This window comes from Haemaphysalis longicornis, unplaced genomic scaffold, assembly GCF_048455015.1.
Source record: "Haemaphysalis longicornis isolate Haplotype H1 unplaced genomic scaffold, Haemaphysalis longicornis Haplotype H1 scaffold_5, whole genome shotgun sequence".
NCBI classification, from domain to species: Eukaryota; Metazoa; Arthropoda; class Arachnida; order Ixodida; family Ixodidae; genus Haemaphysalis; species Haemaphysalis longicornis.
The window spans coordinates 80,260,932-80,278,035 of record NW_027526385.1 but is presented as its reverse complement, the minus strand read 5'-3'; the positions used below and the strand labels follow the sequence as shown (position 1 = coordinate 80,278,035).

General features: G+C 47.5%; 2 protein-coding genes across 6 annotated transcripts in view; both read left to right on the top strand.

Annotated features, from left to right (window-relative positions):
• Usp7 (Ubiquitin-specific protease 7) overlaps positions 1-5,199 on the top strand; it is a 62,670-nt gene extending 57,471 nt beyond the window's left edge. For 3 of the 4 annotated variants that reach the window (XM_077670810.1, XM_077670809.1, XM_077670808.1), the window contains exons 25-26: positions 396-543; positions 2,390-5,199. In XM_077670810.1, coding sequence (XP_077526936.1) covers positions 396-502 — 107 coding nt within the window. In that variant the 3' untranslated portion in view covers positions 503-543; positions 2,390-5,199. The remainder of the gene's footprint in view (positions 1-395; positions 544-2,389) is intronic. The other variant, XR_013315895.1, reaches the window with a different exon arrangement.
• Positions 5,200-10,199: 5,000 nt separating this feature from the next.
• LOC144138499 (DNA-directed RNA polymerase III subunit RPC5-like) overlaps positions 10,200-17,104 on the top strand; it is a 38,303-nt gene continuing 31,398 nt past the window's right edge. The window contains exons 1-3 of one of the 2 annotated variants that reach the window (XM_077670807.1): positions 10,200-10,363; positions 15,003-15,131; positions 16,339-16,469. In XM_077670807.1, coding sequence (XP_077526933.1) covers positions 10,253-10,363; positions 15,003-15,131; positions 16,339-16,469 — 371 coding nt within the window. In that variant the 5' untranslated portion in view covers positions 10,200-10,252. The remainder of the gene's footprint in view (positions 10,364-15,002; positions 15,132-16,338; positions 16,470-17,104) is intronic. The other variant, XM_077670806.1, reaches the window with a different exon arrangement.

The window sequence follows — 17,104 nt, the reverse complement described above, 5'->3', positions numbered from 1 at the left end:
TGCGTCGGCGCGTTAAACCCCACAATCAATCAAATGCACTGTCCTCCTCGCCCTTACACTGTCAGCACAGTCTTCGTCGTCCTTTCTGTCTTTGTCTTTCTTACTTGCTCTGTTTTTTTCTTCGCTCGCATAATAAGATTGCCACGTCCCGTAGTTTACCCAGCTCGAAGTGACTGCACCCCTCACACTGCTCCTTGCCAAAAACTGACCTGGAGCCGTCTCCTCGGGGCTCTCCCGTGACCGTAGAGGTGTTGCGTGGTGGTGTGGCTGTGTTCCCAGTTCGCTTTGTCTTTTGGCTGTGATTGGGCTTGCTTTGGTGGAATGTTTTGCACTACAGCAGTGATGATGCCTGGTGGTGGTTTTAAAGTATATGCTCCTCTCCCCTCTTGGTGCAGGAGCGGCGATGCACCCGCGGCCATGGCTGGGCATTGAGCACGTCAACAAGGCGCCCAAGCGGTCCCGCTACAACTACCTCGAGAAGGCCATCAAGATCCACAACTGACCGCCGCGGGGGACCCTCTCTCCCCCACGCACACCCGGAAGGTGAAGGGGGCAGCGACCTCTCTGCCTGTTGTGGCTTCGTTTGGATTGCGGGAAAAAGAGAAGCGGATTTGTGTGCAACAGTGTGCACTGTATAAGCTAGCCCCTGATGTCGCGCATCGTTTCAATAGTGGTCATTGGCACAATGTCAATTTTAGTGTAATGACCATAAAAGTGCATCCCTATCATCTTCGTCTTCGCCTGTATGCAAGTTTATCTAGTTCCTTTTTACGTCTTAATTCTTGGTTTGTTTTGTGTACTGTGCCACTACGCCGGGATGAATGCAGGAACTTTGGGGCAGGTCACTGCTGGGTGCAAAATGGGGTGGGAGTTCACTGTACAGTCGAGCGCGAGTCTTGCTAGTCCGCGAAAGGCGTTCAATGGTGGCGGTGTTCCCCGTACAAGCGGAAGAGTATGCGTTCTAGAAGTTATACAAACGCGTGTGCATAATGAGGCACTGTCAAAGCGGGCATCATGATTACTTCCTCACTGTCCAGGTGATAAGTGGAATTATATAGTGCAGAAGTTCGTTTTGGGACATGCAGTTCTCTGTACGTATGGAATGAATGTGCAGTACGTCGCGGTTCATCGTCATAGTTTTATTGTCAGCCCTCTCAAAAAGAGTTGCCATTGTTGTCTGCTTACAGCTCTTTAGCAATGGGCAGATAGCTTGAAAGAGGGGGGGTGTTTTCGCGTTGATAAGTATGCCTGTCATAGCAGTATTGTTCTTACAAGTTGCTTTGGAAAAAAACTTTACCATCCCTTCTTAAAGAAAGTTGAGAGAAGCTCGAAAGCTAAAAGTGCGTCCAATCGATTGTCAAACCTTCAAAAACCCAAGTTGCAAATGAAGAATGAACCCATGTGATCATTTTTCGCGCACTAAGTAAACGTGTCTACGAACGATGTAAACGTGTACGGATACGTGGTTTATGAGATAAAGGTGTAGTGTACAGTGAAACCTTGTTACAAGAGGCACTCAAGGGACCTAAGAAACGGGTCTTTTGTAACCAAGGTTCCTTGTCTGCGATATTGCTAACATGCCGAACATGGGAAAACCAGCCAAACCGCCTTCATTCAAATGTTTCTTATAACCAAGTGTCTCTTCTAACAGGAGGTTTTACTGCACTATTGTACTCCTCCTTCATGATCGACGTGTACGTTGTCTTATCTAGAAGTGTTCCTTTTTCGTGATTTTCAAGTCATTGTTGGAGGCCCAGTTTGACACATGCATTGTGTGTCCAGAAATCTTTGATCAGAGCTTTTCGCTCGGCAAATTGGCCTTTGGGAACATGCATTAGTTTTTTGACAGGACACAGTCGGTCCCACTAATACCCCTGTCACACGGGCACTTTCAATCGCGGTTGAGTCGATCCGGATCGAGCTCAATCCGGATCGGGCGCATTCTACACGGCAGTTCCAATCACGATCGACCTCGATCCCACTCGAACTCAGTCCTGGTTTCTCAAGCGCGATCGAACGAAAGCAACGATACTCTCATCCCCGCTCAGTAATGACACAGAAGGTGAAAACTTATTGTGTCAAATAACTTGACCCAAACAAGCGTTCGGTAACATTTACATAGTTACGTATACCTACGACCGCGCGAAGTTACCAGACGCCGGCCGCAAGTACATTGTTAGCGCCATCTGGCGTACGCAAGTGCAACTGGTGCAACTTCTCGATCGCGATTGAAATGGGCCGTGTAGCAGCGGCAGTGCTTCGAGCGCGCTCGAAAACTTGATCGCGATTCACTTCAATCGCGATTGAAAGTGCCCGTGTGACAGGGGTATAAGAAAGCTTCCGCTTTGGAAGAGTCCACCCTAAACTCTGTGTTTTCCCACCCGTGCAGTTGCAGCGGAAACGCCAGGTTTCCGCGAGGGCGACCCGTGCACCACCATCGCGTCAGCAGCCCTCCCCACCTGGCATCTGGCAGACGACGGCGGCGGCAGCAGCAGCAGCAGCAGCGACGGCCATAACACGGTGGCAAAAACGGCGGCGACGGCGGCGCACTGTCTTTTTTGAAAGGGGGGAAAGGAATACATGAAGCACTCCTGCGGCTTGAGCCCCGCCCCCTCTCTCTCCCCATTTTTGCATTCTCCCCTCCTCCTCCTCCGGTGTGGCTTGTTTCTCCCCCTCGACGGCAGGCACGCACACGCACGCACCCCCCTCGGATAAAGGCTGACGCGTCTCAGGCAACGCATGATGACACCTCCTCCGTGCTTCGGGAGGAGACGACACTGTTTGTCAAGGAAAAATTTTTGTCCTTTTTGTGGTGCAGTTTGCTTCTCGTTGTTGCTTTATAACTGCCTATTTAAATTTTCCGGTTAGGGAATAAAATTTGCGGCACTTGTGTGCGGTGACTCGCCTCGGCTGCTTAGGTTGCCAGACTTCGTCGACTTCTGCCGGTTCTCCCCTTCCCCGTGGTGGCATTTCCCTAGGCTGAAACAAAAAAAACTTACATTTCCCTAGGTCGAAGCACAAAAGCCTTGCATTTCCCTAGGTCGAAGCACAAAGCCTTGCATTTCCCTAGCTTGAAATGCAAAGTATGTAGGGGTTGTTTTATGTTTGTCTCGGTTTGCGAGCAACCTGCTCCACCTCTGGAAATGCCCGTTTCTTTGCCCTTATTTGTCCAGGCATCGTCAATACTCTGTGCCAATTCGTGTACTTTGGTGTCTCGAGTTTTATTCACTCTTGTCAACTTTTGAATATTGTCGTGCATTGCAAAGTGACCTCCTCTTTCGGACTTATTTTTTAGCCATGTTTGCCACCCTCAAGCAACCAAAGCAAACCTTCTCGTCTACCAGAAATTGTTTTTCACCACAGGAGAAATTTTGACGATATTTTTTGTTTGTTTGTTTGTTTCTCCCCCTCTCCATGCAACTGAAAATCTGTTCCTTGTTGTCACTTTTTTATTTCTCGCTGTCCCGTGCATTCACTGTAGAACGATGTTCACTGCATTGCTTTTTTTTTTCTCATCTCCTTATGCACCAATTTCTCTTTTTTTTTTTTTTGCCACCTTTTCCCTTTTTAACAAACCTTTCATCGTTTCAATTTTTTGTTCAGCTGTGGTAGTATTGTGCTGCAATGTGAACGAACCGTGTCACCCGCACTGACTGTAAATGCTTACGACAAACTTTCTGTGTCGCGACAGTGGTGAGAGGCGGGAAAAATAAAAGGGTGAAAGTGAGCGCCCCGGGGCCTTTTTACCCCACCCGGTGCTGCAAGCCGGTCGAGAAGTGCGGAATTTAGGGTTGTGGGCGTGTACAGTAGAGTTGTGTTTGCTAGTGTCTTGGTCGGCGAGTGTGGTACGATTCAACGCAAATCAATTGCGCTTTGCGGCATGGCTGTCGTTTGAGGCATGGCTGTCGTTTGACGTTGCCTTCGCCTGGTGTAGAGATATTTTCGAAGCTGTGCAGACTGTTCGGTTCGCGCGGGTAAGTTTGAAAGACCTGACGGAAGTGTGCATGTTTTGTTTTGTTTTCGCAACCCTGCTGTCATTTCTGTTCGGTGGTCTGTATTTTGTTCTTGGGCTGCATTTATTGGAGTCTGCCTGCCGGGGATTACTTGAGCGGCACGTTCTAGACAAGCTGCTTCTTAGCAGCAAGGCTCTTTTGTTCCTCGAAAGCTTTGTCTGCGCCGTAGCCCTTTTCGGTTGGCGAAACGGTGCAGTGAGCTGGGGTTGTGTGGCTTGCCACTATTGTATTTCTGTTCTGTCCTTGCTTCATCTATTTAATTCCTCTTATTTTTTGCATTTTTGGTGCTGTGTCGTTTGCGGCGTAGCAGTGGGCCTTTTCTTTTTGAAGTTGTTAGCGTAATAAGCGCCTTAAGCTCACCTTTTCAACACTAAGCCCGCTACTAGATCGATGAACGGTCAATACGTCGAGAGAACGGTGCACAGCGATTTGCTGGCATTCAAGAACCTACAGCGTGTACGAGGTGCCGGAAGCGTTGCACGATATTTTCAGTAACGACGACTCCAGTTTCCCATGTTCGTTTGTGAATCCTGTACAATAACGAGAATCGTAATTTACTGTGTGCACTTGTCAGCCGATGAACCGTAAGCCCAGGAGATCTTGCGTTAAGATTTTTTTTTTTTTTTTTCGGTTTGGTTGCCCTAATGTTGCGTGTTGTAGTTTTATTTTTACTTTCTTTTGTACTATAACTTGACATTGTGGAGACAGTCACAGAGGGGGCGTCGCTGCCACTGCGTAGCTGTGTTTCGTCTTGGAAGTTGTTTCTTCGAGATATGCAAGCCGCCGGCGCCATTTTCTGCCAACCCTTTTTTTTTTCTTTTCGTTTTTTACTTTGCACGGGAGGAGGGTGTGTGAAGGCTGACGAAGGGGAGGGGGAGGGCTCAGAATTCTCAGCTGTTCTAGAGTCTTTTTCTTTTTCTTTTTTTTTTTAAGTGTGTACAGATCAACAAAGCGAAACAAGCAAGCGCGAACGCGTGCTTGCACGCCAAGCTGGAAGTGTGTGAGCGAATGGCCTGTGTGTGCGTGTGTGTGTGTGCGCGTGAGTAGCGAGATATCCTGGCTCGTCGCCTCGCCCGTTTTCAAGTGGCGCAAAGTGGACGTTGAGAAACTGTAACGGGCAGTAATATTGATTTAGTGAATGTTGTGGAACCAGTTTTTTTGAGAATAAAACTTGCAAGGAAAGAGAGGTGGGTGGTCTGTCTGGTGATTGAAAGGGACACTCTGTTCTCGGTTCGGGTGGCTGCGCGTGGTTCCCCCCCTTGTACGTTATCTCGGTTAAGAGCTGGTCCTAAATCGTTGTTTGGTGCCGTGTGAAGAATTGTCACGTGATGCAACAGGGTTTACATTTCTTGCTTTCCCCAGATTTTTGAAGAAAGATTGGTAGTATATTTACACGTTAATGCTGCGTAGTGCGTCCAAAACCTGTTTCTTGGCTTTTCAAGGCACCTCGGCCCTGTTAATAACACCCAGGTGTTCAAAGCTGGGGCTTTCACCAAGCGGCCCCCAAATTCAGCGCCAGTGCACAAGACCACCATCTTTAACAAGGGTCAGTAGAAGGGTCTGCTACCTTGTGAAAAAATTCTCGAGACCCTCGAACCCATTACACCAGTGTTGCCCGAAATCCCCAATCGCCAAGGGTAATTGTGATGACCTCAAGATAATAGGGCCCAGGGGCTCTATTTACAATTGTGGCATAGGCCCTGGCCACTGCACGCCGCAAAAAACCCACTACAGTCAACCATGCCCTATCAAGAGCTGTACAAGCACCATCGAAAGCCCTCCAACTCTTCTGGAGTTCTGGAGGACCTCAAAATACTCTACCCACCTGAAAACTGCTTGCGGCAATTTCCTTTGTGCTCTAGGTTGCTCTGGCCCTTTCACTTCTATCCTCGAACCAAATTGCAAAGCTACCTTCGCACGTTGCCTTCATTCAAGAAAAACCTGCCCTCCTCTCCATCCCTTTCGCCATCACGTTTTCTGCTGCAGGCTTCAGACTAGCACTCCCCCTTCAATGCAAGTGCGTAAATTACAATATCCACTTTAGCTTTGCGACGTGTATGTTGCCACGCATGAAATGCATCTGGAAATCTGCTAGCGAAGTACTGGCGGCGTTCGACTATCTGGACAGGATTGGCGTCATTGCAGTTATTTAGAGTTAAAAAAATCACTTTTCAATCACACTACTGGCACAACGTCTTTTTTTTTCTTTTTTTTTTTTTGTAATCTATCGGGTCTTTTCTTTCCCCTTCCCCCACCGAGTAGCATGTCGGTGTCGAAATTCCGGCAAACATCTCGGCTTTCTCCTCTAATATAGAGAGCCTTGTCTCTCCCCGAGCAACCTTTCCTGAAGAGGAAACGGTTGTGTGATATCTAGCTCCTTTCGAACCAGTGCTAGATTGATCGGATTGATCATTAGCCTTGGCGCCGCGCGCTGGTAAACCGAGCTCTTTGCCTCGTGACAATACTGACTATTATCTCGTATGTTACTGTTCACGCAGTTTGTTTCTCTCTTTCAAGCCACCTTCTAGCTGCGTCTGGCTGCGTGCGCGAAAATTGAGTGAGCCTCGACGCCCAAACGCGGAGACCGCGGTTCCAGGTTAACCGAAGAGTTGTCTCGCATGGAGGTAGAAGCGGTAGAAGCATAGTTAATGCAACGCTACAGTGAACTGTAGCAACGATACGACATAAGGAGCAACCGAGTTCAAGAAACTTTAGCTTGCTAAAAACTCCCTTGCTATTGTTTCCTTCGGCAACAATGATCCAATCTTATGATCCAATCCAATCCAATATGAATGTGCTATAATAGGCTAGTGTGTCCACAGGCGGTGGTGCTTGACTTACTTAGTGACGACGCCAATAGTCCCGATAGGTGGCGCGGTGCGCGGCCTCACCTAAAACTCGCTGCGCGCCTAAGCTACCGCGCGTTGCTGCAATGCCCAAAATGAATGTAACGTTCCCGATGTGCAATGCACAATACTTGTTTTGGTGCATAATCAGCGTGCAGGGCGCGAAGCAACGGTCATCGCCATTTATTTTCCTGCTGTTATAATGTCCAGACTCATAGCGGTTTCGCTAGCGCAGCATCACGCTTCTGCTGTGCGAGCACCTCGATCTGCGCTATGAGGCGCGCCATAGTGGATAACTACGGGTTAATTCAGACCACCTGGGGATCTTCAACGTGTGAAGAAATAACGACGCAGGGCCGTTATTGTTTTTCGCCTCCGTCAGCAAAACAGCCGCCGAGGCCGGGATTGAACCCGCGTCCTTGAGCACTGTGTGTTTAGCACATGGAGGAAAGAAAAGCTTAGGAGAGGCCCTGACGTCACACCCAGCGCAGCCGGAAACGCCATTTCTGTAAGTCGAATGGCGGACCATTGGCCCTCCATGCCATTGGCGGACTCTTTTTGCCTCTCTCTCTCTCGTGCACCTTCTCCGCCTCCTCCGTCCTGTATCGCCTCTCTTGTCGTCTGCATCTGCCAGCGCCGAGCCGGCGGAAATCAGCTGATAGGCAGGTAGAAGGCCGTTTTGCAGCGCGTGACCGTGAACCTAAACGCGCGGTTACACTGTTACACGTCTTCAGTGTGGCCGCAGCAGGTTTGCGAAGCGGCTCGCTCTAACAATGCCGCAATGCTCGGTGCCAGGCTGCAAGTCGCGATCGGTACCCAAGGAATTGGGCGTCACTTTCCACCGGTTAGTGCATCATTCCGCTGACAAGTATTGCTGTACATTGGTGTGCATTCATCCTTTGTTTGCAATCGCCGCCGTTTATAGGTGCCCAAGCGATGGAGAACGCCGCAAACAGTGGGCGAACGCCATGCGGCTACCGGACTGGAAAGTGCCCAAGTTTGCGTTGCAGTTTCACTGGCAATCCCAGAGATGACTAGTCAATTAAACGGCCGTTCTATATATATAGGTAAGCAGTACTTCATGCAGATTTCACGCTAAAAAATTGTGGAATGTTTTTACCGTTGTTCGCGTGCCTTCGATAGAATTTTTTGCGAAGGAGGAGGAGGAGGAGCAGGAGGAGGAGGCAAAACATTTTATTGAGTAAAAAAAAAAATGAGAGGGTGGGTGGCGTCAATAAACTTTTTTTCGCCAAGTTTCAACTTGTCTCTGTGACAATAAATTCAAGGTGATATCAGTTGAAAACTTTCATACACTAACCTCGCAGTATGAAGCGTTGAAAATCGAAATCCAGAGCGAGACCACAAAAAGATCCAGATTCCAGATCCAGCACTCTTCCAGTCAACAGACGGACACCTACTAAGGTAATAGGACGATGGAATTATATCAACTGGGAATCTACCTTGTAACAGTTGCAAAAGCACTGCCGCGCATTGCCGGCCTAGCAAACTATATATTGCGGCGGCGATAACCAAAAAATTGAGTTGCGAATCGTTCGGTTGCAAGTCGCCTACGTACTGCACACGTGTATCACTTCCCGAAAATCTACCAGACGGGTGTCCGCGCGTACGACGGGACGGCGCGTTCACGATATCTGCACTTCAATAGGCGCGTCGTGATCGCGACCGGAGCAATAGCTTGACGCGGTACAAGGTGCACTTGCAAGTAGAAATTAAATGACATATTCCCATCGGCGCAGCTGTCGCAACTCGCAGCATCCTTTTCGAGTTCCGCAAGACCACAGCGCAGCAAAGCGAAGCAGCAATCTTCGCAATCGGACGACAAGGCAGGCGCTGCCTTTCCTCCATGACTGGCGAACGGCGGGCGGGCTGTTGCTAGGACGCCGTTGCTAACGCTACTTACAATGGCCGCCGAAAACACGTGACTTCCTCCACACTTTTGCCAATGCGCGGGGATAGCTGGGGGCCTCTCCTAAGCTTTTTTTTCCTCCATGGTTTAGCATAACGCCTTAGCCACTGAGCCTCCGCGCCGGTTTTTTTTTTTTCGTAATTAAGTGCCAGAAATTTGAAATTCTTAGAATTCTTCCTGACATTTTATGATGCGTTTTCCAGTAGCCATTTTATCGCAGAGGAACAAATTTTTTTCGGCCATGACAACGCCATAGAGTACAACACCTTCTTCAAGGTAAGTCGACGAGCAATAAAGCACTCCGTTAAGGTCAGGAAGGTGATGCATGCTTCAACACTTGGGAAAATTACTCCCATCTTCCCGCGAGGGAACCCTGGTGTGATGCGACGCATCGGGGGGTTCAGGTGGTCGTGTTTCCGATGGGTTAATTCTCTAAATCAGGTGAAACGTGTTGTGAACGCGTATGATGCATTTCCATCACATGCGAGTGATCTCATACGCGGGAAGATGGGCGAACCGCCGCAGCGCGATACCCGCTTTATATTCACAGCGCTTGAAGGAGAGGAGACAACGGAGGAGAGTCGATCGCGCATGCATGCGCGCACTTGCGCACATCGCGCGTCGCCGCGCGACAGGAGCGGAGCGAAGCGAGCGAAGCGCGCGCACGCAGCTGTTGTTTATGATAATAAGACGGAGTGAGAGCGTTGCGCACAGCTGTTGCGCACAACTGTCGGAGAGAAGAACGGAGGAGGGATGCGGACGGACGGCGTGTCAACGACGACGGAGGGGGGACACCTCAGAGCAAGAGATGCGTCGCATCTAAAAGTCTTTAAAAACAAACGACAACTATTATACTGTTGAATCTGCGCAGTCCACCCTTGAAAGAAAGAATAAATATAATGGAAAACGGCGACGTTAGCCGAGGGTCGACACGTGAAGCGCGGACAGCAAGCCGGCGGAAATTCCGAACAGTCAATGGTACGTGGTGCCAGAGGGTACATTTCATACCCACTCAGGGGGATTGGCCAGAAGAGGGGCGCCCAGAGAAACTGTGCCCGGAGTTAAATAAATAAATACACATAAAGAATGAATTCGTGTGTGCCTCAGCTATTGTTTTTCCCGGCTGCATGTCCATTTCGGTTCCATTCCATGTCATTTTCGGACTGCGGCAAATTCGGAAGAATCAGGGGCGGCGCTTTCCGGCAGCATCGGCTTCTCTCTGCCGTCTATTAGGTGCACGAAGTCCCTGATAATAAACCTTGGTTCGAAATGCAGCTCGAAGACCGCACAAGACTCATCTAGTTATTAGTTTTTTATCTGCAACCGAGCTGAACGGCGCGAAGTACGATAAGTTTTTCAGGTGAAGCACGCCACAGCGCCCCTGGTGGGCATCGCGGAAGTCGACGCTGAGCGCGCGCCACGGTGGAGCTAGTGGAGCGGCGTAAGGATACAGCCAAACGCTGGATATGGCAGCGAGCACGCTGTCCCCAGCTGCATCCTTCAAAAACACTGTAGCGGCTTCCATGGCTTCTACTGCGACGAACGGCGTTGAAGACGATGATCAGGTCGTTCAAGAGGTACTGATGCAATTTTTCTTTCATGTTTCGTGCACCTTGCATACTTGGGCGGGGGTTTGCCAAGATCTTAGTCAACGCTTATTACTCTCCTAGTACCGTTTACATTGCCTTCCGTGGCACATGGCACTGTCATGGGGTTTAGGAATGCTGGAAAAAATCGAGTGTGTTTCTGAGAGTCAGCGTTTGCTGCGTTGTTAGGAAGCAGATTGACAGCAGTGCTAGTTATGGTATAGTCTTCATAGCGATGTCAGCTAAGCCATAGCCTCCTTTGAAGCGTAGCCTACGGTCGAACAACTGCACGCACATGCCTCTCTGGACACCGGTTCGGTTCGGATTCGGGAAGCGGAAGCTTTTAAAAGCAATCTTTTTTGTTTCTTCGAGCAGTCGGTTAAATGCTGGTCGCGCTTGTGGTACATTCGTCGGCACGAAAATCTCTCGATGCTGTCTGCACGGTGATCTTTCAGAAGGGCGCTTCTGTTGAAACGAAGTCGGATATGCTAAGGCACAAAAAAGTAACTGTAATCGACGTTCACGCTCTCATAATATTGCCTTGACTTCCGTTTTCGTGCCGTTACTGCTCAAACGCAACGAAGTGTGCGCGAAAATATGATCAGATGTTTTTGTTCTACTTTCGGCAGCACAAACTTAATCACAAGTAACTTCAGTTGGGCTGTTCAAAAAAAAAAAAAAAAAAAAAAAAAAAAAAAACGACGGGACAGTCATGTGCTCAACTTTGTCTGTGCTGATGACTGAGCAATTAACGAAAGTTTTCGCTGTTATTTTGGAAACATGGCTTGCATTGACGTCAGCTAGGGCAGCTGCATGTTTTCGAATCACATCCACACCAGAATCCTGCACACTTGTGTGATCCTTTTACCTTGGGGAGGGCTCAGAAAGCTGGAAGTGGTTCACCAGAAACGGCTTGGGTGATGTCATGTACAAGGTATGTATAGCTTGCTGATAGCCTTAAGATTTAGCAAGAATAGTAGCAGACTTTTTGCTGACAAATGCAGAAATAAAATACGGAGACGAAAAAAAAGCAGGAGGCTGACAGACACATCTGACTGCTTCTTTTTTGGGACTGTTTTCTGTTTATTGCGTAAAAATAAGTTCCAGCAATAAGACCAGTTGCTGTTTATGTAAAAGTCTTTAAAACAGAGAGTAACGTCTAGCTGACCATAGGAATATGTACAAATATTTCTGAAAATCAGGCTCAAGGAATATGTACAAATATTTCTGAAAATCAGGCTCATTTTGCTCCATATGACTGGACACATTTGAACTTAGCAACCCCTTTCGGTAATCCGTTCTAGGCTGTGCCTTAAAAAAAAAAAGGCTCACCCGCCGTGGTGCCTCAGTGCCTAAGACATTGTGCTGATGAGCGTGAGGTCGCGGGTTCGATTCCCGGCCGCGGCGGCCGCTTTTCTGATGGAGGTGAAAGGCAAAAAAGCCCGTGTGTACAAGATTTCGGCGCGCGTTAAAGATGCCCAGGTGGTCAAAATTAATCCCAAGCCCTGCACTACGGTGCGCTTCATTGCCTGCATTGCGTCGGCGCGAACCCCACAATCAATCAACCTTAACAAAGCTCACATAGGTGACAGTGTTTTAGTTTTTTATTCGCGAAATGCTGTGTCAAACATTGACCATTTTAACTCTTTTAATAAGAAAATTCCTCGAAGCACTCGAGTCTGCTCACGTGCTTCAAATGCGATAGTAGTATGGCTTCCCCTTGCAATGCCTGTCAGAGACTTCCTTACTGCTGCGTCGTGTGTGCATCTTTTAAGTGCGAATGCACTTCTTAAGCGACCCTGAACCTGCGTCCACCGGTGATGTCCACATAGCATACCCACGTGGGGGATTGGCCAGGAATCTCCTCGTCTTCCTTGGCAACGGGGGGAGATGGGCGCGCGCTGCCTGGCCGCTGACATGGCACATATGCACGTGGGGGATTGGCCAGGAATCGGGCGTGAGAAGGGCTAATGCACCCGCTTAAAGGAGTACTGACACGAAATTTCAAAGCTGAGATCCGCTCTAGCAATCGAGTACAACGACAACACAAATAGGTGTCTGTGAATAAGTGCATCTTTCTTTCTTTGTAGTTGTGTGTGTGTGTGTGATCTCTCTTTCGCGAACATTACCGAACCGCGCAAATTCAACTCGTGCATTCGCACTTTCACATTCTTCCCCTCGGGGAAATGCGGGGAATTTTTTTCGCTTTCCTGTTTTCATCTTCACTGCTTACCAGACCCGCAGACCTTGCGGCACGCCGTGTTGAGAAGCTATGAATCTGTATTTTGGCAGTCCTGTGGAGCTAATACCCGTGCCACACACACACGAAAAATGACATTGTTTAACGGCCTAAGCTACCGAGTGAACCGAATGACATTATTTGGGTGGGGAATCTGTATTTTGGCAGTCCTGTGGAGCTAATAATACCCATGCCACACACACACACGAAAAATGACATTGTTTAACGGCCTAAGCTACTGAGTGAACCGAGTGACATTATTTGGGTGGGCTGTGCTATACATGAAAATGCTAACGCAGTGAATGTGTTAGGTATGATAGTGATAGTGACCAAAAAGAGAAAGGCAGTCATATTTTAGAAGCCTTTAACGTAGAGAAAAACGTCTTACAAGTGTTAAAAATGTTTGTGATGGAAAACGTTATAATGTTTTCTAAAAAGTGGTGTGAGCATTTCTGAAAGGGGCTTCAGCAGCTGCCGTCGCCTGCCAGCAGTAGCCAAATCCGAAAAATTCAAAACGACGAGTAGCACGATGTTTTGCCTTTTGCCGCTGTTTTAATGAACTTCATTTTCTTGAGAACTTTGCCACCAAGGGTGCACAAAGAGTCGTCTTATTTCGAAGTTCAGCTATGTTTCCACGTCAACACGCAGGTGCTGAGAGTTTCATTGGTTTCATTTGGGGCTCATTGCGTTCGAGAGTAGGCAGATTTAAGGCGTTCGTGAAGGCGAATGAGTTGTGAGAACTCCCGAAACGAAAAATTACATTAGAGCGAATGGAATTAGATTTTTGCGTGTAGCAGTGAATTAATGGCATTAAGCACTTAATGTCATTTTTCATGTACACCTGTGGCACAGGTGTAAGGTATTGCCAGGGAGAGTCCTAGTGTTTTCGTATTCAAAGCACGTAAGCGTACTTAAGGGTGCTACGAAAACAAAATACAAGTCTGGTTCATTAAGAGGACCACGTGGTCCCAATCGCAATGACAGCAATTTTGTCATAGTCTTCAAGTGAATAATCTAGATGTTAAGGAAAATATATGAAGCAGTGGCGGATCCCCAGGCACTTTCTAGTGATTTTTCTGTGATGTCACAGAATCTTGTTTGTGCGATTGGCGGCCACGGACTTAGTAAGCAATCGCAAAGAAACATGACTGGGAAATTTTGTCAAATCGCCCAGTCGTGAACGTGATCGTTTCGTGAAACATCGGGTATGGCTCGACAAACAGGGTTACGTAGGTGGCCAGGCCGCTTATGTCAATTGGCCAGTGTCGTGTCAGAGAAGTCCAATGCGCCTAACGGCTGTGTTTGCGCCGGTTTAGGCAGTGTCGTCTAGCGAAGTGCTGCGCTAACTGCTTCCTATGTTTATGTGTTTGTTGGTAACTTTCATTGTTTACCCCACCACTCTTACTGCTATTAAAAGGTTCTGCACTAAATTTAAGTGCCAATAGCTTGTTCTGCAAGCTTATAGTCATAAGTCATATAGTCATGTCATAAGTAGCTGGTGGGTCCCTACTTCCACATTATATAGCTTCCCTGTTTTCCACATTATATAGCTTAGTTGAGTGAAGTTTATGTTAAAAGTGGTGTCAGACTTGTTCTAACTAGGCGATCTTTCGAACGACTCTTATTTGCATTTTGTCTTCATGGCCCCTTTGAGGACTCCATTGAAGGAGTAAGCACATGCAGAAAAAAGGGAAAGCCCCGTTTTATTATGCTGCACGATAATTTGTCACAGTGTTCAGGTAGGTCGATGGACAGGTATGGCTGTGATTGTGTTAAAAAGTCTGGGCCAGTCTGTACTTGCTTGTAAAGAGAATCCAGGCAGCAAAGTGATGCTGTGATGGCAGACATGTGCGGCCCTTTGTGAAAAAGCTTTTAATGGACCTTAGCTTTTGGGGAATGAGTAGACGTCGGAGTATAATGACATGCAATGGGGTAATGGTCCCCTCGTAATGTGTCATCTAAAGGAATTCCACCACTCTGGTTAGTGAAGAAGGAATGGAGCTGGAGTGTGTTCAATCTTATTGCACTTGCATGAGTGCTTCTCTAACCTATCATCGCACTCTCTTCTTATCAACACCTCCAAAATAAAAGTTAACCTTACATTTTATTTTTTTTTTTTTTGCCTTCCTGAGGATCTGGGCTTGCCCGATTGGCAAGTCCCCTCACAGTACAGGTGACTCATTGGTGCTTTTTATTAAACGTTTATTCAGTGAATGAATCAATTGATCAATCAGTCCAGTGACCCACTGTGTGTGTGCAGTCGTCTTCTAGAAAAAGGGTAGATATCTTTTTATCTGTGTTGTGCCTTTTTCTATTTATCTTCTTTCTTGCGTAGCATTGAATGTCTCAAGAACCTCCCGAGCTAAAACCTGACCTCTTTGTGCTTTCCAGCTGGACGTCTACATCTCGAAGGCCCTCGCGAACCAGCTGTACCTCCTCCAGTACCCTCACCAGTCGACGGAGCAAGAATACGCGGACGACAAATGCATCGGCGCCCGGGTGAAACCCAAGCAACAAAAGGTACCTAGTAACATCAGGCGTAGTCCAACTGAGTGCAGATTTTCAGAAACCCTGTTTTGTTTTTTCCAACTGCTGCGGGGATTCATTGGTTAAGGCGTTGTGCTAAAGTAACTCCAGAAATGCCAAATTTACATTGTTTGGCAGTAAAAATCTCGGGGAGGGCTTGCTTCGAGCTTAAATTCATTTGCCGTAATTCTCCCCATTTATAATCTTGGCGAAAACAACGCAGACTACTTAAAGGTTGGGAAAGTGTTAAAAACCTGCAGTGGATTTTGCAAATTTTAGAGGCCTCTGTTTAAATCTCCAAAACATATATTCACAACCCCCTCTTCCTCCCGAATGGTCTGCTTGAGAGGTGTGTTATAAGGCTAATTTTGTGATGTCCCTGTACCTGTCTAAGTTCGCTAAATTGTTGTAATACAGGTATACCAACACCCTCCTCAATGTTAATCGACCAGATTTAGGGGAAATCCCCAAGGTGGAGTAAGTTTTTCTGCGAAGGAAATTTTGACATCCACTGCAATGCAGCTGTACGGCTGTACGGCTACAAAGGAAAGCTGTGCAGCTTTCTCAGAAATTTCACAGTTGAAGAAAAATTCGTCCTGGTCCAGGCTGCTTTGGGGTGGATGTCAAATTTTCCTTCGCACCCTCCTCGATGCCGGAGCCAGTTTTTCGCAGATCTTTATACTTATTTATATTTCTAAAACATTCTAATATGAATGTGCCCATAAAAAAATTCCCTCAGACGTAACGTAAAACTGGAGATCACCTACTTGAATGTTAAGCGTACTGCGAAGGAAAAACTGCCACTTTGGTTCTGTGATTTATAAGTGACAGCGTTGTACAGTTAGGGTTGTATGTTTGTTGCTTCCAATTTGATGACTTTCATTGTTTAGATTTAGTGGCCGCTTACAATGTTTGTTCTTGTATTTTAATCCATTTTCTGTTGGGTGAATCATTGACGATGGGCAGCCAAGATTTGATCCATAATGTCACACACACACATTTGCATTTCTGCATGAATCACCATCTGGACACTGACTGTTTGAATCAAACCTGGCGTGACTGGTTGATAACTCCAGGCTGCGGTTTTTACGCATTATCGCTTGTAGGGATAAAATCGTTGGCATTTGATTTGCGGTCCGTTTATCGTCAGGGTGTGGTTTAGAGCGGGGACACTGATTGCCATTCACTGTGTCGTTGACAGTTGGAGCTCGAGTATGCTCTGGACACGCACGACCCGAGCTACGACAGGGCTCGCGGCGAGCAGTTCGCCGAGAACGCCATTCGTGCAAGCGATGGTCGCTCCGACTGCAAGGACAAGCCCCTGTTCCCAAGGTAGGAAGGCACATTAGGGCGGAGCATTGACTGAAAATTTTAATCCGGTTTATTGGCAGGTATCATCACCATCATCATCATCATCATCCTGCTCAGGTCCACTGCAGGACGAAGGCCTCAACCAATTGACCTCAAACCGATCCTGTCCTGTGCTAATTGAGTCCACTGTTTACCCTGAAATTCCGTATTTCATCCCTGCATCATGTTATTGGCCTTCCCCTTCTTCCAGACCCATCTCTTCGTATCCACTCTGTTGCCCTAATTGTCCATTGGTTGTCGGTTCATCTCGCTACATGGCCAGCCCAAGTCCATTTCTTTTTCTTTATTTGAACTATGATGTCGTCAACTCTAGTTTTGTTCTCTCTGATCCAGGTAGCTCGTTTCTTGTCCCCGAGTGTTATTCCTAACATTATTCGTTCTTTATTAATGGCATTAATCGATTAATTGATCGGTTGGTGTAGGTTACAGAGGGAACAGATAAAACATTGGCTCCAGTCCACGTTGTGAAGGTGGTTGGAAAGCAAAGCTGTAAATGACACCCGCAACAATTCAGTGCTAAAACTGCTACATTTTAGGCGAGCAGTCGCAGGCCGCACCGCGAACAAAGCGCAGCCGGCGAATTTTAGGATTAAGCT